We start from the raw sequence: 25102 nt of genomic DNA on the forward strand, positions 1-25102 counted from the left end.
TTACGAACAGGATATCAAACAAATAACAATAAATTCAAAATGCTAAAATTAATTATTTAATATATCATCGGCAATGGGATATGATCTCATGCAAACAACAAATACTGATATAAAATCAAAATGTTACAATTATTATCACATGCATTTGACAACAGGATATGATGCAACTGAACATTTCAAACTGATCATTATTTCTTTCAGTTTGTTTCTTCGCATGAGCTTGCGTTTCTGCTCTACTGCTTGGGTCTGTCCATACTGTATTTGACCCAACCATGGATTGAAACAACCCAACATGCTTTAGAGTGTATATTAATACACTTCAATACAATTAAACTCTTCTTATAACAAAAAATTAAAAGTTATGTATACTTTTAAAGATTAAAACATGATCAACTGGCTCATGGTTTAGGCAAATTTCTGTGCAAAGAAAACTTAAATTCAATGAAATACAGGGCTGCGAGTAAACTTGGCAGCAATGAATTGTATACGTTCAATGCACTGCTTTCAAGCTCTTTTGAAGTCTCTGCCATATAATATAAATGTATTTTATCCACGTTTTTCAAAGAAATCTAAAACTATACTTTGTCAATAGTTTTGAGATTACAAATGTCTCATTGTCATTTAGCTGACTCAGACTTCTCAGAAATGATACACAGAGCTGAAAAAAGGACCTTTTAAGTGCGTAATGGTATCGCCTCAAGATCATTTGCTCAGTTGGACTCTACTTAGTTACCTAAAAGAAACTTTAGAATATGGTGGTGAATCAATAATGAAAGTATTTTCCTTCACCATTCTTATCTTACATACGGTATGTCCTGCTCAAGGTGCAATCTTCAGAATTAATGGTTGTTCATGTAAAGAGATAGAACAGCGAGGATTAAAACACTCTTTTAGTGGCCGTGGCTGAGAAGTTCATATATCTATGTTAAGTGCCCTCAAAAAAGAAACAATGTCTCTCTTATGGCTCACGCACACTGCCTAATAATCTTTTTTGGGGTCTCAGCCTGTTATGACAATTATAGGTTCAACCAGAGTCCTGTAACCTTGGCTAACAATAAGGTGGATGTATTCTCCATTATTCCAGTCACAACTCAGACAAACAGACACACACAAACCTTTTAACCAGCATCTCATTAAAAAAAATTGTGCAAGTAAGATGATCTGCCAGGTAAAAAGTATTTATTAAATAAATAACGCAAGGACATCCACATCTCAATAACATAATATGTGGAAATGAGTGCAATTCATTATTTTCAATCATGCAGAAGGTATGTTATTACTGACCAACACTATATTAACTAGGTTCATTTAGATCAGTTTAAGATAATCCAATGAAAAATAGATATTGTCTTTAATTACATATCACTGTGATAACATTGATATTTTATCAGGAGTGTAAACACTGTTTTAAAAAAGCTGAAAGCTGGCGATAAAGTACATGTAATATGTGATGATTTGACTCTCTTATCACACGCTGTGCCTGGGAATTCTGCTCGTTTCTGCATTGAAGGGGAACAATGGGTTTGTTTTTCAAATCTGATGCCGCTCCTATTCGCTATACAATAGCGAGAGACTCAATGGTGTGAAAGGATTTCCATGTTTAATCATTGTGTAGCCTGTGCAAATATTACCTCTTTCCTAACAAGAGGAGAGAACACTATTTTCCTGTTTACACTTAGGCCAGTCATCACCAATAACCCAGATAATTTGTGATAATATATATTTGGTGCAAATGTTTCTATTCCCTAAAATCAATCTCATCCAACTTGTGATTGTTTTATAACAAAAAAGGATCTGCAGCACTGCGGTAGATTCAAAATGCGAATCCTGAAAGCACTCATCATGAGTTGATAAATACAGCTTATATCTTCCAAAAGACGTTGATGATGCGGTTATGTTGTGTAAAAACCCTCATTCTCTACCTGTTTGGCTGCTAATCTGATTAGTCGGTGTGACACCTTGAAGCCCTATCAAAAATCAGATTATCAGATGAACTACCATCATCCCCTATGACTGGATGAAAAGGTGAAAGAGATGTAACACTGCGTTTATTCATCTCCTCGCATCTGTGCATGACAAAGACGAGCGAGAGACACAACCACTGCTTCATCTGATTGTGGTAAGGTTACAGTTTCATCGATAAAGAGAGATACTATCGGCTAGTGATCTGTTAGTTGTTATGAGAGCGTCAGTTGCCGTGTGTCGTATCTTTGATCAGATATTTTGAAATCTCTCAGGAAGCTTCCCGCCCAGCTTGGCCAGCAGATATTTTAAAGCCGTCAATCAGAAGCAACCCAACAGACATAAAACAAGTCTAACTGAGCTGATTTGAACAACATCAAGTGTCTATCTTTTCAATCTTTCATTCTTCAGAGAGAACTATTTACATTCCTAACAAGCACATTTGCCGATCAGGTCTGTTGGTTTGTTGTATTCGCTATAACAAGTATACGGTCCAGGGAACTGAAAATGTTCACTTTTGGCCATAAATGTAAATCCTATTTGGGCGGGAGCTGTGTGTGCACTCATTAAAAGGATTTTTTGACCATTCTTTACTTTTATGCCCTGTGAACAAAAGCATTCGGAGATGCTGAGAGTAGCAGCCATGATTGAAAAGCAATGAAAGGGTCAAAGACTTTTTGTCAGAGTGTCTGACTTATTTAATCACAATGAGTGGTGGGGAAGACAGACTTTGATTAAGCCAGGCTCACCGATCGATAAAGTCCTTGAACTTGCATAAGTCATTGCTGCCTACTCACAATATTACTGATAGCCTATGTTTTATTCACAGGGGTCTGAGATCGCGTAACCCCGCACCATGCGCACCTGAGTGAATTGCCCATTGATAAATAGTACCGGATTACTCTATTTTTAAGATGCCAGATACATCCCAAAATTGAAAGGCTGACTTTGCAGCAACACACCTCAAGCCATGTCAAAGGCAGATAAACCACTCATGAATGTGTTTTTTCTTCTTCTAATAAACATCTCAAATCAAAGTAGGATTTTAGTGCGTGACTCAGAGAGCTCTCGCCATCCACGGAGAGGTCATGGGCAGGCTTCTACAGTGCAAGATATGCTGTTGTCAGGCTGCTTGGAATCAAAAACTTGCCAGGTCTGGCTTCTTGATCTGTACTTTAAAAAAATGCTAAATTTACTCTCATTGATTAAATGTAGATTGAATGAAAAGAGCAAAAAAAAGAAAAAAGGAATTGACACAACCTGCCATGGTTCAGCTCTCTTTATCATTGTTTAGAACAGTGTTACAGATTCAATCTCCCGAGCTTGGAGGGAGGCCGTGAGAGTCAGCCGTGGGCCACAGACGCAAGGCCAAACCCCCAAATGCGGCAAGATCGAAAAAAGTTGTGGGTCACGGAGGAGGCAGCCTGCAGCCTTCCCCTCTAATCATTGACGCAGTGCTAAAAGAGTGAGTTTTCACAGCTGTCTCCGGGTCTGACCTGGAATAATCATCAAGGAATACCCCTCCGCAGACCAGGCCATTGTTGCTTCTGAGGAACACGACGCTGCCCGTCTTTTCAATATGACCCGGCAGATGGAGGCTTTCTCCTTTCATGTTGGGAGGAGGCAGAAAGCCACCTGAGTGAATTGCCGAAAGCACCTTGATTTGGTGGATACACTGGCAAAGAAACATCTGAGAGGGTGTCTGTACAAAAAAAGCCCATGCCGAGTCTTTCACCTCATTTGTGGCCTGATTCATGTTCATATTTTCCAGAAGTTTTAAAAAAGAATATTTGCATAAACATGTTGTTTTTAGGTCATGAGCTATGGGTTCAGACTAAGGACAGGTCCACAACATCATTAGGTGAACTAACAATGACACTTCTGAAGAAGGAAGCAAAGGTTTGATCAGCACATGATGGGTTGGCATGATTCACAGTGGATAAAGGAGAGACTTATACATGTATTTATATCAGTTGTATATCAGGGTTGTAGATCTGTACTGAAAGGGGAAAAAGAAATCCAATTCTGAATGCAAATAATAAAATGCATCTAACCATATAATCATGCATAGTGAGTCAACTTTAAAAGGGAGCAGAAATATGTACCATTTTTACATCAAAACTCTATATTGATGCAAATTCATAAGCCACTTGATAATATGCTAATATTAATACAATATTTAGCCCACTGCCCTTACTTGTGCGAATCAGTGTGTACTATATGCATCACTAAACAAACCCTGTCTTGCACAGGAGATTGTAAAAAGTAAATTTAGTGAAGTAAATCAAAGAAGTGAAATTATTTTGTGTTATAATTATCCCGCATTCCAATATTGCAATCGCCCTGCTGAAAAACAAAATCAGTGAAAACCAGTCCATTGGAAAGCTGGTCAGTTTAAACATTAAAACACTGGCAAGACCAAGGTCTTGGTTTAAGATGTTACTTTTACTCCACAGTAAATGAGCATAGACACAATAAGAACAACATCTACAAAGGTCATAGCAGCCACTGTTTCACAGGAAATAAAATAATTCAGTGTCAGATTTATAGAGAATGTGTTGTAAGTTGTAGCTGCCACACAGGCACCGTCTCATATAAAGAGTGACGTTGGGCATTGTTCAACAATCTAGCATTACTTTGTGATGGTTATTCAGTCCCTACTGCTGAACCGTTCACATCCTTCGCCTGAAAAGCAACATAATTAAAAAAAAAAAATCCCTGAATGTGTGTGCAGGTCTGTGTAACAGTAAGAAAGAAACTGAGCGAAGGCACTAAACTAAATAAATAAGCACTCAGGAGGCTTACAATGGAAGGTAATATGCCCTTTGTCAGTCTGCATTCCTCTTTGTGATTCACGGGCTGTTTGGCAAGTGGGACCCACTTGTAAAACAGAGTAAACGACAAGAGTCTGCTTTCAGAAAAATAAAATCTCTGCCGTTAAAGAAAATTATTATTATTTTTAGCTCAAGATTATCAGTATAATCCTTGTTTGAGTAAGAATTTATCCTGATTAAAAATAGATATAAATAAAATGGACATAATAAACAAAAATGCTCCAAATAAAATGTGTTAAGGGGTTTAGGGTTGTCTTTAACGTCAGCGTATGTAATATTCAAAAAACAGTCTCTTTAAAATACAATGATGACTTGTATATAGCTGAAGAAAAATGGAAGTTCCCACTGATACAGTTATGCTACTGTATATTACAAAGAGGTCTATAAAACCTGGAGAAAGCTATCCATTAGCATTCTCATTCATCTCAATGGCAGTCACTGGACTAGCTCATAACCCCCCAAAAGTACATATCCGGCCATCTTTGCTCATGGGCACTCAGTTGTTATGTGACTAACGAAGCAGACAGTCACTTGTATTAGCAAGGACAATAATTAAATACTTGTGATATCACTAGAAAAGAAAACTATCAGAATAAAAAGATCATTTTGAATGGCCATCAATGGAGAAAGACACTTAGTCATCCTAACGGTGTAGCTATAGCATCTACCACCAGAGGCAAAGGGAACAATGCTAATGAGCTAATTCCTAACTCTCTCATAGTAAAGGTGCATTCTTTTTTTAAAAAGTCGTCTTTGACTTTTACTGACAACTAGTGATGCAGATGAAGCGGCTTGCAAAATATTTTCCGCCATTGTTTAAACCCATTATTAGCCATGATTATTATATTTATAAGAGTGAGTATCCAATAACAAAAGTGATAGCAAGCAATTTTCGGCTGGCCAAATGATCCATTTTTATTAGGCTTCTAATATAACTGAAAACCCACACATGTGTAAATGATTTTGAAAATATTTTTTAAAAATGAATGAGGGGAAATCACTGCATTAATACAATTATTCGACTTATTATTATTATGGATTTTAACAGTTCTGTTTGCGAATGAAAAGAAAGCAGATCAGTTTTAGACTTTTTTTTTCAATTTTGCCAGACTGCGGCAATAAATATTTTTAGACAAAAGGAAAAAAAAGGTAGCAAAAGATTAAATAAAACAATCACAAAGAAAAGGTAGCTTGAGCTGTGCTGGCTGACTCATTTGCAGCATCCTCTCTATTGTTTTACTGGAGAATTTGTAGAGCCATAGTAAAAATGGCCTGTACCTATAGATAGCACTGTAAAGTCTTTATCTCTCTTTCTTCTGCCTCTGAAAGGATGTGTCTGTCATCTCATGGTCACTGTTTAACTGGCTACCTGATAAAGGCAACAATCAGGGGACAGGGGAGACCCACAGACTGTGCATCCTCACACAGGACATGCCAGTAGGCTATGAGAACACCTCCCACGGTCCCTCTTGATGACTGAGAAGGATGGAGTCTCTTTAAGGGAAACAAGTGGAGACTTTGGGCTATGATAGACAGCCTCTACAAACAAGCCCTTTGAGAGAGTCTCCGTTTCCCCTCAGGTCAGCCTGACAAAGGGGGAAATTGGACACTCATTTGTTTGGACACATCTCAACACCTCAAATGACCAGGCTGATAAGAAGCTGGCCCTCTGCCCAGTTATGACCTGCATGATTCTAGATGGATATCTACTGCGAGGTAAAGGTCCTTTCCAGAAGCACTCGTAGTGAGGGTATATGTTCTGAAAGATTTGTTTTCATCTGCTACATTGCATTTTAAAATGCCGGAGAGAAGACAAAAAGGAAACTATGGCTGAATTACTGCTATCAAAACAAACATTTCAAAGCCTGATTAAAACCTGTTTTAACTGCTGTCTTTACTGGGTAAAGGGCAGTGTGGTCAACGTTGGATCTGCTTGAAAGCACAAATCTAAAATAGTCTTGGATGCAAGGTCAAATACAGCAGGATGGCCACCTGTCTCGTATGTCTGCCAGCCTTTAATTGAAATGTTTTGATAGATTTCCTCGGCAGGTCAAATGTAACACTCCCTAAACAAAGGTCAAACTGGGGCTCCTAGCAGGAGCACTCCAATACTTTATGGTGTTTACTAATTTGCTTTGCAAGTTGATTTGACCACGGACTCCACTGATCTTCCCTGGACTCCATATCAGCAGGGTTAATGGCCACCAGGTCACTTCACCAGATAGTAGTCTTTCATTAAAGCGCTTCATTTTATTAGTCTCGTTGACGATCAATGGCAAAAAAATAATTCATCTTTTTTCCTGGGGGCTTACAGATCAGAGGTGAGAAAATAAAAAAGAGGGCCAGAACGGGAGCAAAAGTTTGATAAATAAAACTCCATATTCATTCTTCAGATGTCACAAAGGTCTCCAATTTATTGACTGAGAGGCATTTAGGATATGAAGAGGTTTTGTTTGAAATTCTTTTGGATTTTTAATGCCATAATGGGATTAAAAACAAATATATCCAAAGGTCAATATTTCTAACACAACCTTGTACAGATTCATAACAACCTCATGCTGTTTTTGATAGGAAAAAAACAAGTGTAAAAAAGAATCCACTTCAAAAGACAATGTTTTTAAATACGCTTCCAAATAGTAAATACTTTTTTGTAAATATGAGATGACAGATATAAAGAAGCAGGGGAAAATGCATTGTCTGTTGTTTTTTTTCCCTCACAAACAAATTCTAACATTTACATTCTAAACTTACAAAGTTTTACTGATCAAACTTTTAATTTGTTTGACATATTTACAGGCTCTATTTCACAGCTCTATCTCCATCCACTTATTTTATTGGGACTATAGCTCTTGTACAGATGTAGTGGAGCCCTGAGGGTGACTGCCATTCATGATATCAGCTGTGTAATTGAGCCCCATGTTCCCTCTGTTGTCTTTAAAATGAATCAGCTGCTGCGAGCCATAAAGATGTAGTGTGGCTTGTTTGAATGGTCATGCTTGTTTTCAGGCCTTCTGGGTGGGTGTGGAGAGGGACACACACATGTGGAGCTACAAGCCTGGTGGCCCTCTCATCAGATGGAATTGCTTGTAATTTGCCTTTTAAAGGCACCTCGTCCACATAATCAGACGGCAATTGCGCCATTGTCATGTACAGTGGGTGAATGTGAGCAATCTCTATTGTGATTCCCAATTTGGCAGAGTGGATGGAATGATACACTTTGCCCATAGTTTGGAGGGGAGAAATTCTCTGAGCATAAGGTTGGTCTCAGAGATTGGCTTTGTCAAAATGGTCTGATATTCTGACATGTGCTGCCATGATTTTTTTACTCATTGCATATATATGCAATGTGTATATCTCCAAATAATGTAGAAACAACAAAGACAGTATATTTTAAATATTTGTTTAATATTTGTTTAGTAAAGAATTACTACTATGAATGAAGGCCAGTACCACCAAAACAAATAATGATGCCTCTATTAAATGGAATTTTGTTTTTCAATTTCTGGGGATAAAATGGGTAATTATAGCCATTCAACAATTCAGTATAATTGAATTGAATTGATATGATGAAATAATTGAATACGCATTCATTTTCAAGAAAAATTTGTAATAAAATGACTAGTTAAAGAACCCCTGTGGTGAAAATCAAGTTTTTAATGTTGTTTATATGTATATGTTGTGTTTTTTCAAAGTCAAAGTCAACACCATTGCAGAGTATTTTCTCCTTAAAAGTCCAGTGAACTAAAGACAGTCTCAAAAATGAGGTCTGAAATTGCTGGTGTTTCTTACATCACAAACAACCTTGTAACCAATCACGTCAACGTGCGGGCATATCGCATATTTAGCATATCATTAACTATGCTCTAAAGCCGGGGAGTCTCAAGAGAAGCCAGGTTATCCCCGTATAATTTCTGTTAATATGAAAAATCGGGTACATTTAGCAATATAGCGCGTGAATTACGTGAACTGTGTGATATGCCTTTCTCCACTGACGTTGTTGACCAAGTTGTTCAAAGCGTTTTGTAAGGATGCTGATTTTTATGACGAACAGGAAACATGAGTTGTGTAACATTAGCAATACTTTATTTGCTATTTGATAACGTAGTCAAGCCAAAGGCTAATCATATTAATTACCGTTATGTGTCTGACATTGTAAAGAGTGATACCATTGTGCAGCGTTTACCTCAGTTGACCAAGTGAATCTCTGAGCTGGTGTGAGTGAGCAGAGGCGGGGCTAATTTGCATAAACTGTAAATAAAGGATTTTTTTTTTCACAGGAAAAAAAACATTTAAATATGTTATTCATGAGTTTTAAGGGATAAAATGATTGACTAGGGGGATTTCTACAAGATTTAGTAGTGATATTTTTATGTGAAGATTGATCCTCTCGAAACAATGTCAATATCGCATTTACAAGTATTCAAACTTGTGTTCCCACTTACACCCGTGTGTCTTAATCACTGAGACAGGCTTGTTACCGACAGGATCCAAAACAGGTAGTCAGGTGGAGTTTGCAACGGACGAGCGTTCTACATGTGGGTCTTGCACGTTGCGGGAATGAGCGAGGCTGATCAAAAGATCATGCGGACCATCCTCAGTCAGCCGCTCTCTCTAGCTTCACGGAGCTGGTGAGCAGCGCACAGATAGCGTAATCATATACTGTAATACTAGCCAAAGGATTTGCTGAAAAGACATTAGCAAAACTACTTCAGGAAGTGAAAAATCTGATTAATTATTTTTATTTATTTTAATTAACGCGTTAATTATTTTTAACGCGTTAAACAGCAAAAATGTATTGCAGCAATTAACACTTTCATTTTGACAGACCTATTGTTTAAGAGAGATTCAAAACTCAGAATGAACAGTCTTGTTTGTTATTAGGCATTCACATACACCAGGCCTACAAAATAAAACGCATAATGATGTTGATAAATGAAAACACAACTCACTCTAATCCTATTGAGCTCTTGAGATTAACAACCAAAGAACACGTCCTTGAATAAAAGTGCATCTGCCACTGGGGAATTAGGGCTGGGGGAAAAGGGCAAACTATCGGAACAAAGTTTATATGGTGAGGACGTATGCCACCGTGCAGGGGAACAATGGTATTAACAAGCCCCTTCTGGCCCATATTCAGACTCTAGCCATGTGGCACATGAAAGGAGAGAGTCCTCATCCCTCCCCGCAGCCACCCATGCAGCAATGCATTGTTAGCACACAGCAAGGGACGGGATGACTTGTGATCCACTCAGTGGTGCTAGAGCCATGGCTCTCTGTGAATTTGTATCCTGGACCTGGTGATTTTAGGTCCCAGGGAGGTGGTTCATGACCCTCTGAGCACACCAGATGGGCACACTTTATTTAGATTGGATCTAGGGGTGGAAGTAGTCGCAACTGTAGGACAGCTCAGTTATAATCTGACATGTAGCTTTCCCCTCCCTCAGCTCAAAGCAAAACAAACAGTGCTCTGGGCTATTGAAGATGATCTAGTGTTGCTTAAATCTCCAATGAAAACATATGTTGTCATATATCGTTAAGGATCTTTACTTGATTGTGTGTACTGAAGAATCAATCTGGCATACAAAAGAGAAAGGAATGACAAGAAGAATTACAAAAGGACAAATAATTACGACACTGGTGTTTAGAAGTTTGAAATAAACTGTGACAAACAAATAAATCATTCTGGTTTAAGTCTACCTTGTCTCACTCTAACCTCTACTTCTGTATCATTAATTTTAATAATAATAATCATTATTTTTTCATAATAATTTACTAGGTTGTTCAGATCAAAGTCAGCTAAAATTTAATTTACAATTAAAACTAAACATTTTGAATTGATAATTGAAATATGCATTTAGAGGCAAAAAGTACCTTGATTTTTCATTCGCAAGACTGTTAGCCACTGCAGATTCTATTTGAATCATTAGCTGTAATCTATCACACATTGCTCCTTGCATTCTGTACAGCTTACCATGTCTAATTAAATCCTACAACTTTACATTCAATCACCTGTGGGTCAGTCATCTTTTCATTAGACACGGCAGACTTTCAGAAAAAAAGCACTTACTGTATGGGATTCCCACAAAAAAAAAAAACTTCAAGAAACCTGTCACAACACCTTGAGCAAGCCGTGCGGATTAATGGCGAGGCAAAAGTGAATGTGACGGTCCTGTCTGAAGAGAATATTCCTCTGAGAGCCAGCAGTGACCAAATACTCTACTGTTGTGGTGTTAGCTGAACATTGATAAACGACTGCCATTGACTGAGATGGGTGAATTGGGCCAAACCTCATTTGATGAACCAGAAAATGAAATGATTACTATTGGGTCTTATTGACTGGACTGGGTGGTACACTTGCTGTTCCATCCCTCCCAAAGGTTAATTGGACTTGAACCCAGAAAATCAAGAGGTTAAGCAGGGTCAAAATGACAGCAGGCTCATTCATCACAGCCCTCAAATTGCTGCTAATCAGATATGTCAAGGGGTTCTTGATGATCAAGCTCCACTATGCATAAATGTTGTACATGTTGGCTGTTTTATGCCTTCTGTGATTGATTTTGATGATTTTGACATCATTCCTGCTGACAACATTTATACAGAGATGGGTCAAAAAATAAATAATAGCACTCAAATAGAGCAGCAGAGTAGGATGATAAATGTTACATGATCATTTGTGATGTTATTCACACCATGCTCCATTCACTGCATAACCTTGTAGCTTCATATTCAGTCACTTTTGTCTAATATTTTGTCAGAATCTCTGAGAAGACAGTAAAATGTGAATCGAATGGAAAGAACTGCTTAACATTCTAAGGTGGTGGACTAAAAAGATGCTGAACTCAATTCTACTTGATCATTGAACTACAAAAATGAACATTCTTATGTCATTAGAGCAAAACTGAATAGCTCCAGTCCTGGCTGCTGATTGGTCAATACAGCGTTCCATCTGTGCTAAAACTCTCATAGCTGAAAGTTGTTTTCATTGCATAATAAGCACATTCAACTTTGGGAATTGTATAGTGATAGTCTGACCTTCACTAATATGAAATAAAAAGTAATGATTCAAAACAAAAATACCATCTACTACAGTAGTATACCATTCAAAAGTTTTGGGTCAGTAAGAGTTTTCAAAATGACAAAATGACAGTGATGACAATTATAATGATACAAAAAGATTTGAAATAATCATTAACATTTATTGTGGTTTACACAAATATTAAACTGCACAACTGTTTGTAACATTGATAATAGCAAAAAATATTTCATGAGCAGAAAATCAGCATATTATAATTATTTCTGAAGGATAATGTGACACTGAACACTGGAGTAATTATGCAAAAAATTCAGCTTTGTCATCACAGGAATAAATTACATTTTAAAATATATTAAAATAGAAAAGTTATATTAAGCTGTAATGTTACACAAAAAAGTGTTATGCATAAAACATCTTTATATGATGAATAGATTTAAATTAGACTTTTATTCACATATTGATCAGTGCACATAAACAGAAGCTCAACGAACCTGGTTGACGCACGAGAACAAATCTCTTGCGGAAGCTCAAACGTGTTGCGTAACACGAGAATGAACCTCATTGGTTCTCACATAAGCTTCCGTCTACCAACTGATGTTTGAGTTGATGAAAGTTTATATGTGAATAAAAGCCTAAATTAAATCTGTTCATCATATAAAGCGACCGTGCCTCTTCAGAAAATTCATATGGAATAGTTTTGCAATCTTTTTATGAACTTTTTGAAGCGTTAAAGTGTCAATTGCGTAGCTTTCTATAGATGGACTGAAAGTTCTCAGATTTCATTTAAAATATTTTCATTTGTGTTCTGAAGGTTAAAGAAAGTCCTATTGGTTTGGAACAACATGAGGGTGAGTACGGTAAATTATGACAGGATTAAACATTTTGGGTGAAGTATCCCTTAAAGCCACCAAAATGAAAATGTGCCGTTTCATGAAGAGACCGAGAGACAGTTGCTCATCTCATATATGATGCTGCAATTGACAAAATGACTTTGTCACCATGACATGGAAAAAACAACAACAACAAAAAACTGCAGTTTCATGGCTGTAAATGTTCTTGATTCACCTGCCATTGGCAGGATGTGGTTTCTTACAGTACATGCTGGCGTAGTGAAAAAGTCTTTGAAAGGTATGTATCACGATCTACCCTCATGACTGAGAGATTCTGTTTCAACATGAATCTGTAACAGCTGGTGGTACCCTGGAAAACCTATCCCTCTAATCCGGCAGCTACTTATTACTTCCCATTAAACCTTGGAGGATGATCACATGCATTGATTCGCAAAAGTCAAATACAGTAAAAATGTGGAATTTGTCAGCTGTATGTGCACTGACCGTCCGATTCTACCTGGAAGAATTTAATTTAAGGAAGACCGCACGTGGTGCATGTTGCTGGTGATCCCTGCTGAGTGTGACATTCTGATTTCACGCCACCCCCCCCCCCCCACCCCACCCCCCCCCCACCCCACAAACCCACCCTGTTCACTGGAAGCCCACGTGAACAATGGCAGGCAAAGCTCCCCTAATTAGCATGTCACATCCAGAGCACATCCCCACTCCTAGCTCTATGGCACTGTGCCGCACGGAACGGGCTGTCATACTATCATATAATAACAGCGTTCAATAGTACGACTGAAAACACAATGCTGCCTTTTACATACAGTACATGGATCATTGTACTGCTCTGCCATGTTTGGTTTTGACATGTTTTTCTACAAAAAAACATGCTCAGATGTCATAAGATTTAAATGCGGAACTTTTTTTTTCTTGTCCATTCAGCCATTTCTGTCTTTCAGAGGGGATGGCAGGGTCAGTTGAGACCTTCCTTCCCATCAGCCTTTTCTCCTCGCTGCCATCTGCAATCAGATTGTTAGAATGCCAACTCAATCTGCCGGCCTCCCTTGAGTGCCGCTCGCTCAAGCGTGAGGAGCCTTCTCCACTAGCAGTGGATGTCCCTTAACAACACCTAGTCACTCAGCCGGGATCGTCTAAATAGGGGGTGGACGGCGGCCTCACACCCCAGCATGTCAGATGAACTCATCGGTGACACGCACTGACCCGGGAACTGCCACTATCAGAGGGACAGGTTGAAGGGCAAAGAGGGGATCTTGCTGTCGCTGACCTGACCCTCAAATCAGCTGAGGGGGAGAAAAAGGAAGGAAACAACTCAACTAAAAATAAACAAGTCCAAAAAGGGCAAAGGAAGGCTACGAAGAGACTTGATCAATGCAGTTATAGATGCTCACCACTAGATGACACCATGATTGCATGGAATTTATTGATTTATTAAAGTGATCATCCATTAAACAGGGGTTACCAATTATTACCAGGAAAATACAGAGGGCTGCAATGATATCTGTATTAATGTGAGCTGGGGAATTTTGGGATTTTTATCAAGGGGAATGCATATGAATCTGTGATCCGGTCAAAAATCCGAAAATGAACGATGTCATTTCATATTGCTGTTGCAAATGATTTACAATACTGCAAAGGCTTACAAGTCAGATCTCTAAGAATAACGGTAGGATTTATAAAAAAGAAAAAAAAAAGAAAAGATTTTTCAGTTCACATCTTCATTCACTCAGCAGGTAAGAGATTACAGAGAATATGCACTCACTTTATTGTTGGGTGCACTTAAGTGGAGTGTTCCAAAGCATATAATTACCTTGTAGGCTTCTGGCCCTGAAGTATATGTGGAGAGAGAGGCTGCGTATTCATGAGACATGGGGACCACTGTGGCAGCAGATTTAGTCAGCCCGCTTCTGCCATCTTTTCACCCTCTTTTGTGTTTTACCCCTGTTGCCATGGAAATTAATTGAATAGAATTTCAGACATCATTGTCCAGGTGGGAATTTCATAGCACTGGCCGACATTTTTCACAGCTTCAAATGAAAACAAGACCTTTCCAAGCTGGGTAGGACATACCATGCCGGCTGATTTCATGCCGAAATATATCTTGATTGGTGTAATTCATGGAAAACTTGTTATGGGCAGGTTAGTGAATATTTGAAAGTTTTAGGATGATTTAATCTCATAGACAAAATAGAATAAAATATCAAATCATCATTAGAAAAACAGCTAAATGCTGCTTTGTATTTGAAAGCCAATGCATGTGCAGTTATTATGAAAGCTTCCAAATTAATTAATGAACAAACAATAATAAACAACAATATATGCTATGAATTATATAATACGAATAAACTAGTTGAATTACACACATATTCATACCACACACACACACACACACACAGTTGTTGTAGTTGTGTAACTCAGCATTGAGTTATTTTTGTTCAATGCTGATATATTGAACTCATCAAAATGTCTTTAATATCTTAGGTTAGGCTAATAGGGAAGCACGATTTACATTATGAGGCACACTATTACTGTTCTGACTGACATGAATAATAGATCTCCCCCGCCCCCGCTGACAAAAAGGCAGTTTGAACGAAAAGTAAGTTCTTCTCATGAAATTGCACAATAAACATTCACACATTCACCCGCGGGTGAACTCTAGTTAAAAAGATAGATTTTAAAGAACAACACCGAGTGATCTTTAGTCATGTAATATGTCTGGCTTCACCTATATGACGAGGAGGTTAATTTCCATCGCCCTGAGACAGAGAGTCAGTAAAAGGTTAAATCTGGCAAATGCACGAGTTGTAGAAATTAAACTCCTTTTATGCAGAAAGCCAGCACATGCAGGGTGCTTCAACACTTAAGCTCTTCCAATCCCGTTCCATTCTCTGGATGCTCCATACAAAGCAATCCATTAGTGTCAGCTTTGCCTGTGATTTTAAGTGGACACCTGTACATTAAGATTGACATTTTAGTACAGCTCATCTCTCGTGTCATTTGCTCACACTGAATCTCAAATGTAATGGAATTTATATTTCCAGGTTTAAAGAACTGGAATTATATCTTTGATTACTGTGGAACGACACAAATATAATACAGTGCTATGCATAAGTTTAGACACCCATGCTAAAGTTGCCTAAAAAGAGGAATAAAAAATCATCTTTTGGAAATTTATCTTAATGCCTTAATTTAAAAAATGAGGAAAAATCCAACCTTTAAGGACACCAATTTTCTTTGTGAATGAATAATGTATCGTTAAAAAATAAATGTTCTTCCTTAAAATACAGGGTGCATAAGTCTGGACACCCCTATGTTAAATTCCCATAGAGGCAGGCAGATTTTTATTTTTAAAGGCCAGTTACTTCATGGATCCAGGATACTCTGCATCCTGATAAAGTTCCCTTGGCCTTTGGAATTAAAATAGCCCCACATCATCACACACCCTTCACCATACCTGGACATTGGCATGGTTGTATTTCAGTTAGCCTAACAGCTGGTTTGATTTGCATTGAAAGATGATCTTATGGAAAGTACCCCATGTCAATCTCCAGGTATGGTGAAGGGTGTGTGATGATGTGGGGCTATTTTAATCCCAAAGGCCAAGGGAACTTTATCAGGATGCAGAGTATCCTGGATCCATGAAGTAACTGGCCTTTAAAAATAAAAATCTGCCTGCCTCTATGGGAATTTAACATAGGGGTGTCCAGACTTATGCACCCTGTATTTTAAGGAAGAACATTTATTTTTTAACGATACATTATTCATTCACAAAGAAAATTGGTGTCCTTAAAGGTTGGAGTTTTCCTCATTTTTTAAATTAAGGCATTAAGATAAATTTCCAAAAGATGATTTTTTATTCCTCTTTTTAGGCAACTTTAGCATGGGTGTCTAAACTTATGCATAGCACTGTATACTATACATTAATTATTTGTTCTATATGTTTATTTACTCTTGTTGGAGTTCCAAACAAGAAAATAAAGTTATTTTTATTTGCTATATCAACGATATTGGAATCAAAATTAGTGAGAATAAAAATAATTGTTATGCCATATTGCTTAACACACAAATAATTAATTGTTCAAGACACACATATATTTAATGGTTTTTAAAATGTCAAAATAAATGCATATTAAAGCATAAAATATAGATAGAAGTCTGTGTATCTGCTTACAGGCTTAATACCCCATGGACAAGCAGTCTGTGGTCCACGTGTGTTTTCATTAACAGAGTAACCAGGCCAGATTACAGATTCTCATAAACAATGTCTCATCTATGGGAAATTTCAAACACTGAAAAGTAACAAACTCATAACAATCTCTAGAAACTTCTTTAGAATATAAACATTAAGTTACTGTATTAACACAGAGACAGACTGAACTCTTCAAAATTGTTTGTGAGCTTTTGGACAGTCTTTATTGAGCCTGTGTCTCGCAGTGTAAACACGGAATTTGCATGTGATGTTATGTTTATTAAGTTAATTCGGTAAATTTCATAATCTTTTGCAGTTACATCTCCATTTTAGAAGCATCCAGCGCTATTTATTCATTTTGGATATTGTAGTTTTTAAGATTTTGCACACTACTGCATTTAAACACAATTTAACTGAGTAAAGTGATGCACACACAAAGCATACACAGTTCATAAGATTTAGACAAGGTTTGTATTTATTAACATTATCAAGAAGCTGATACCAAGATGATATAATGTCTTGGCTGGCAGACTGGGCTGCTGATTGCAAAAAAAACAAAAAAAAACACCACCACAGCTTGAGATTAAAATGACGTATGTTTAGACTTGTGCATGTAAAACAGGGTCCGTCCCTCACCGAGTACTAAGTAGTGATACGCTGAACGGGACAGTGGGGTTCAGTAACTTCTCCATATTAATTAGAGGCAACAAATGAGGTTCTGTAAAGCACCTTGCATCCACCTCCTCATTTCCATGCCATAGGTTTTTGGTTACAAGGGTTAAAAAAGAAAGAAAAGGGAAAAAAGAGCTAAGACAGAGGTGTAAGCGATAAGATCAAATGAGGGGGAGTCTACTGATCCCTCATTACCAGGCTAGGCGCTGCTTTCTCTTCAGGCACATTATAGCAATGAGATTTAGGCCTGAGTGTCCTCCCTGATAAAAACCCACAAAGGGAATAAACCCCACAAGCAGACCCAGTCAGCTCATCTCCACTCAAATTAATTAGACCCTTCTGTAGTGAAGCCTCACAGGAGAGCAGGAGCCTGAAGTCTGTCTGATGACTGTACCTGACACGAGGCAGGACAGAGCCTCCATACAGACACTGAGAAGATTGCATTAGGAATACTGTGAAGATTGGCCATGTTGCAATTCTTTTCATTCTCTTATATTTATTGCTTATATCTAAAATAGTATCTTGTTTATGAGCCTTGTTTTTTAATGTCACATAAGTACAAGGTTCTCATGTTGTTTATATATATCAACTGCTTGATTTTCTTATTTCGTCGCAAAATGCATCTATAATATTGCCTAGTTCTTTATATAAAGTTGGATAGCCTAGGGCAATATATACTATAATATATAATACTATACTATATACTAATCTGCTAAATGCGACTATAAAGCACAAAGATATTAAGATATTTGAAACTTTAACCTTTTGTAAAGCTGCTTTGAAACAATATCTATTATGAAAAGTGCTATACAAATAAATTTGACTTGACTTGAAAATTTGACTTTTTCTGAGATTATTCTTTCTTTTTTCTTTTCTGATTCCCATAGCATGGAAAAATAACTGATGAAAAGTAGAATAAATGAACAAATAATGTTTGCAACAAAAGGCTAATTAAGACTTTTTAAAGACATATTTCAAGGAAAATGCATAAATTACACAAGCAAGCTAAACAAAAAACAAGGCAGTATTCTGCATCAAATATTGCGTTTTTTCCCCCTATGAATGTGATCTGTATATGAGGAAACAGACCCACCTGACCAAATCAACCCAAATGTAAGCTAATTTGTTTTGCAAAACACAAACATCATGTACAACAACAAATGGCATTTCAGTTAGACTAATTATGGATTATTCATTAGACTAATTAAGTCCTCCTCATTGGATCATCTGATAGTGTTGGATTAGATGTAGCGCCTCAAAGGGTGTATTCATAGATGAGGGTTAGGATTAGAAAGGAAGTTAAGGATAACTCTGGATAAATAAAGATGGAATAACAAATTCATCAATCTAGCAACGATTGCAGAAATAATCTAACGACATAGGTCACACGTGTGATTAATGAAACATTTGTATGCCAATTCCATATGAACGATCGGAAGTTGATAAATGGGGCAGCTGAAAACAATCATCAATAAAATATCACACCCCTAAAAATTCAAAGTTTAGAAGCCTTGCCCCTAGAGTTACACGACATGGAGAACTTCTTCAACCTGGTCAAGAAGAAGAAGTACTATCATGGAAAAAGAAAAATTGATCTTGAACCAAAAACACCTGTTAACCTTGTAATTATAATTGCAAACAATAAAATTATTATACAACTAATAAAATAATTATTTTTTAATGACATGGATAGGCACACAGGGCCCTATTTTAACGCAAGAATCAAACGCGAAACTTTGTGAGCGGATCCCGGGCCCTGTTGCTATTATACCGGCGGGATAAATGACTCTTGCGCCCGACGCAAATCTAAAATGGGTTGGTCTGAAGTATTATTCATAGCTGTGGTTTGGGCGTAACGTGAAATAAACCAATCAGAGCGTCCTCTCACATTCCCTTTAAGAGCAGGCGCGCTTGTTCCATGGCGGATTGCTATTATAACGGCGGATTTGCCAGCGCACGCCAGGAGCGGTTCACAGCCGAGGAGACCGACGTACTTGTCAGGGCCGTAAAACACAGAGAAGTGACATTGTATGGGGATGGGAGAAACCCACCCAAATAAGCTTCAGTTAAACAGGCGTATAATAATTTGGGTAAATGTGTAAGCTAGATTTATGCCTATTTTTTTCACATCTTCAAGGACACAACAATGATTTCCCTCGTGTAATGTGATTGGCAAAAATGAAAACTGCTGCATCTGTTTAGATTAGAGAATCAAAGTGTATGCGCGTTGTTCACACGCTACATAATGGCCAAGCATGCGCCCTTAAAAATAGCATATGACTAACGTGCAACGCGCCACTGTCTTTAGACAAATTTTTTCCTGGTCAGTGGCGGAATTGTTTTTGTAAAATGCAAAATAGCACCAGGGAACATTTGTTTGTGTTTGTGTTTCTCACACAAACCGCTCGTTTCGTGTCTTAGGCCATCAATGTGTACTTACATTTACGAGTCATTAAATCATGTTTAATTTTGACTTCTCAATGTGCATGCTCTTTGAGGTGGACCCCATAGACCTGCATGATATGACTATCAGACAACAACGGTTTGACCTAAAAATATCAAAATTGAAAATACTGTGGAAACAAAGACACCTACATCTTGGATGCCCTTGAGGTAAGCTAAAACATATAAAAAATTCATTTCAAAGTGAACTATCCCTTTAACATATTATAATTTATTTCAAGATAACCAATCAGTACAATCAAAAGTCTTAATATTTCACCTTTTTGAACACTACATATTAAATTTTACATATACATTTTTTTTTTTCAGTTTTAGAGCTTCAATTAAGAATGGGATTTACAAACGATTAGTTCTTAGTTCTTATTCCTCCACAAAGATGACTAATGGACCAGGATTACTAAGCAAGTGGAATTTTCACTTGGGAATGGCCATAATACAATCAGGTGCTGTGACGACAAGAAAAAGAGAATTCAATCGAGTTTGTTGTTACAGCATTCCTCTTGAGTTCATTTTGATAAGTGAATGTTTTCGGAGAGGTGCCTTGACTTTCAATGCAAAGGATTTTCAAGAAGAAAACACTGCCTCATTTGTTGAAGGGGGGCGAGGGGGCGCTGGCTTGAATTTCACGGTTAGAAAACAGTTACTCTCAGAGCTATTTAGATCTGCGATTACTGCCTACAAAGTAGTTGTAATGAAAATGCAACAAATCACCATGGACTATCCCCCTCCTTTTGTCTGCATTTTTATCGTGAAAGACCTCCTCTGACATTCAGCATCCAAGCGCAGAATAAAGGCAGTTTGTAATGTGTGCAGAATTGCCTTTTCTCTTTCCTTGTAGTAGTACTTAAGTGTCATGTTAAGCCCAAGGCGAGGGAGACTCTCAATCACCTGCACTGGCTGGATTGTTGTGTTTACTGTATTTTCCTCAATAAGCGCTGCCGAATCCCATCTCTTATCAGTGCATAAAGTCTAACAGATTGCTGACTCAAATTTCCCCTGCCAGCCATGCTGGTTTTTGTCTATTGTTTAGCCTGACAATAGATTCCACATACCCTACAGCTTGAGTTTCTGTCTTCTTTATTTGCGGGGTATCACCCTCAATGCAAGTAACAGCTATTTGCACAACGCAGGCTCAGCCCAGAAGAGGCTCTTTATAGGGGAGAGGGTGCAGACATGCCAAAATTCACTGATGCTTTTAGCCGTTTGCCATGAGAGTTGTCATAATAGGTTTTTTTTGGTCATCTTTTTGAGTTAAGAGATGTAGGAGACACAAGTAGAGATGTCTACAGTGAATCACAGCCTTAGTCTTGACAGAAAAAAAGAAAAGAAAAGAGGAAGCAAAAGCACTGACGACTCAATAAGCACAATTGGTACAGCGTGTGTTTGTGTTTTGCACTATAAACGGATACATGCATAACTAACCTCACAAACGCATGTTTTAAAAGAAAGAACAAACTGTTCCGATGGCAAATATTTTTCTGATTTACTGTAGATAATGAATAACACAATTGGACTATGTCAAGTTTTTTCACAAAGTCTTCCATTTTTAGCTCACAGTTTCTGATACAAGATTCTATCTAAACCCTTTTTTTGTGCCCGTAATCAATTCAAACATAAGCAAAACCTTCTCAGTGATCTCACAGCTGAGAGGAGGTGAACATAAGTCAGGTTGTCCCAACCGTAATGCTGCCAGCGGGCAGTGTGAGGCGCTGCGATGTTGCAATGCTGTCAAAATGCGCTCGTGTGATATTTGAGAGAACATCCGAGACCTTAAGGACAGTCGTGACTCGTGAGATAGACAAACTCTAAATTGATTTTACAGTCTTGGCGTGCATACAAATGTGCTGATGTCAAAGACTGACAGAACACACATCTTTATTCATTGAAGTTCCATTATGTAACTTCCTGTTTAAAGTGAAGAATAAAAAAATATGGATTAAAAAAATCCCATTTTTTTAAAGCTGTCTTGAAATGATAGCAGATTGTTAAGTATGTTAGGGTAATTATGAGTCACCGAAGAACCAGAACTTGAGCTTCATCATTGTTAAGAGTAGACACAATTTGCTGGGTAAATATATTCCATGTGTATTCATGAAGAGCAAAGCTTCAAACCTTAGCCTAAACAAAAGCAGTTGTAAAATGTTGCAATTTTCTGTGCTTTTTGAAAGCACAACCATGTTCAGCCCAGAGAACAAATCAGATTGGGGTTTTAAAGCTTTGTGTTAAATGTAGTGTAATGCATCCTTTTATTTGAATAGCTGAATATATTTCTAGTGCTATATGAATGGAAGTTTTATTTTCATCTGCAAAGATTCTGACAGAGTTATTATGTTTCATCTAGCTCTTAGGGTTAGGTACTCATCCTTACAGGAATAAGGAAACGGGGTCTTGGGAAACTGTCATAGAAAAATACTCTTTTTAAAAGGTGCCAGCAAGAAGTTCAGGATGACCTCAGGTTAGTTCTGATCTCTTGTCTGGGGGCAAAGGGTCAAAACCAGCTATTCTACGAGTTAAAAGACTTCAGAAAAATACACAGCTCTTGGGAAAGCAAAAAGATGACTACTGGTGCATGTATTAAACCACAACCACAGAAAGAAATGAAAAATTACTAGTATAGACTCTTTCTGAAAGGCACAGGTAGGGATGCACCAATATTAAAAATCTGTCATACAGATCAGCAGATTAGAATTTTTTTATGTTTGGCCAGTCAGTGATAAATGGACAATATTAAAATGTCTATATAAATGAAAAATAATCACACTAAAAAAAAATCTATTTAGCCATCACATCATTATATTGTGCATTGTGATTTGCAATTTATTATTAAATGTTATTAAATTATTAGTGTTTTTAAACATCAACTTTAAGTGAGTGTTGTTGGACAAATGTAATCTATATATAAAAATACAGAAAATGAGCATGAACTATTACATATTTAATTTAAAGACAAAAATATAATCCGATAATTGATATAGTACTGATACATTGTGCACTCCAGGGCATCCAAACAATTAAATCGGTAAAGAACAGAGAATAAAAAACACAAAATTGTAGGATTTACTTTGAAACTATTTTCACTCTGAAATTGCTAGTAAATTTCACCAATAAATGCAAAGAAATGGCAAGTACCCCATTCAAATGTTTTTTTTTTTTTTACAGTGCATATCAGTATATATTAAAAACCTACTCCATTACTATTGTTATGCAGCTCTACAGAGGCCCTTCATAATGCAGAGGGCAACTGCCTGCTCTGCCTATAGTTACTATACAGCATTTAATAAACAGCTTCTAATACCAAATTCTGCTGAGGTGAGATTTAGTGTACCGACGTGTATCGTGATGTACAGTATATTTTATCGTGGACTCTGTTTTTGGATACGTATCGTAACGTGACTTTGTTGCTGATACACAGCCCTAGCTGACATGTCTTACATGCTCTATTCGAAACTGCTATTTTCTCATGCACTGGTCAACTGTGGTTTGGAAAATTCAGAACAAAATACAGACGTATTCTCAGACTAATGAATTTTCAATTGCAGTATCAGGAAGGAACAAAGAAGTTGATAACTGCCACCACAGGGGGGCTGGTTATATATGAGCAGCTTGGCGTGGGAATTTAGAAAAGTGGGCAGTATAAGAACTGCTCACAATGCGGTACAGTACAGGTCTAATGACCATATCTGAGAAATGCCATTTTAAAGGCAGTGCAACCTATGCAGGATTCAACATGGCAAATATTTGACACAGTTTAAACCGTTAACTCCTTATCACAGTCAAAACATTACCTGATAAAAGGTAATTATCTGGAAGTATCAGTCATCTAGATCATTACAAACTGAGGAAGTCAAGCCCTGCCATTGAAAATACAGAGCGGAGCCTTTCCATGGTGGGATGGGGAAACATGGTTGCCATGCATTCAAGGCAGTGTGTGCCACTGCCATCCACATTTAAGCTAAAACAAAATATCTCTGTAAAAGAACAAACAATTCCACTTGAATAAATTAAAGTTTGCCGATGGTAAACAGAAACCAACCATGTATTGTGTTTATTAGTTTCTTTTACCATTTTTGGATTGAGAGAATCCATAGTTTAGGTGAATTTAACTCAGAGCTAGACAAGTGCAAGCTAATGTTTAACACAGACAGAAGTGGGGAAAACAGATTGAACTCCATGTGGATAAGCAAACTCAGTTAATTGTATTGGCCCGGGTAGCTCTTGTTCACAAGTCTTTAAGCTCAGCTGCACACCAACAATTGAGCATAGGGGAGATGGCATCAAAACAAAGACATCCATCATGTTGTTCAAACCTTCTGTTTGATTCATCCCAACATCTCACTGAGATGATGAGGACTCAGTTTCTTCCTTTCAAGCGTAATAAATCACACACTAGTTAATACTGTAGTCCCTCTGAAAACACCTTATGTAAGATACAAATAATTATAAAAAAAGAAAATGCATTTAATTAATTATATATAAAGGCAATTATAATCTTAATTAAGATAATTACATATATTGCCATATTCCTGGTAATTGTTCTTCATGTGAAGTTGGTGTAATAAAATGGTTTCTCTATCTGAGACATTTGCCTCTTCTTTGCAGTCTCTGGGGCATTTTAAATGTCTGCTTGCATTCCTGGCCAAACATGAGATATTATTTGCTTAGAATGAGAGCAAATCAATGAAGTCAAATACAAAGAAGAAAGAAAAGCCTCTGAGACAGAAGACTTCATGGGCACCATTAAAAAAAAAATGTTGTGTCAAAAATCTTGAAAGTGTATTGAAAATCCAGACTTATACTGGTTGTTTTGTATATTTTATGCAAAACCGTAATCTTATAGATGCAATTTGACGATCATCCTTTGAAATTATTACACAGACAACACCCCATGGGTTTCAGTGATCTGGCAAACACCATACCTTTCTGTAGTTGAGTGAACATTACGATGGGAGTACAACTAAGGGTATGTTTACGTGTGTATTACTGATGTGTTGATTTATGCGAGACCGTAAACGCTGTGGGATGAGAGACATTTTTTTGGAAGAAATTACAACAAAAAAGTTCAAATTTAATTTGAGTAAGCAGTTATATTTCTTTA

General features: G+C 37.3%; 1 protein-coding gene across 10 annotated transcripts in view; it reads right to left on the minus strand.

Moving 5' to 3' along the window:
• Positions 1-25102, minus strand: part of fsta (follistatin a) — a 131369-nt gene that overhangs the window by 57334 nt on the left and 48933 nt on the right. For 2 of the 10 annotated variants that reach the window (XM_079607576.1, XM_079607581.1), the window contains one exon: positions 14494-14624. The exons of 7 other annotated variants lie outside the window; for them this stretch is intronic. In XM_079607576.1, coding sequence (XP_079463702.1) covers positions 14494-14546 — 53 coding nt within the window. In that variant the 5' untranslated portion in view covers positions 14547-14624. Of the gene's footprint in view, positions 1-14493; positions 14625-25102 lie in introns of those variants that run through there. One more of the 10 variants, XM_079607577.1, reaches the window with a different exon arrangement.

Source organism: Phoxinus phoxinus, assembly GCF_949152265.1.
Source record: "Phoxinus phoxinus genome assembly, chromosome: 3".
Taxonomy (NCBI): domain Eukaryota; kingdom Metazoa; phylum Chordata; class Actinopteri; order Cypriniformes; family Leuciscidae; genus Phoxinus; species Phoxinus phoxinus.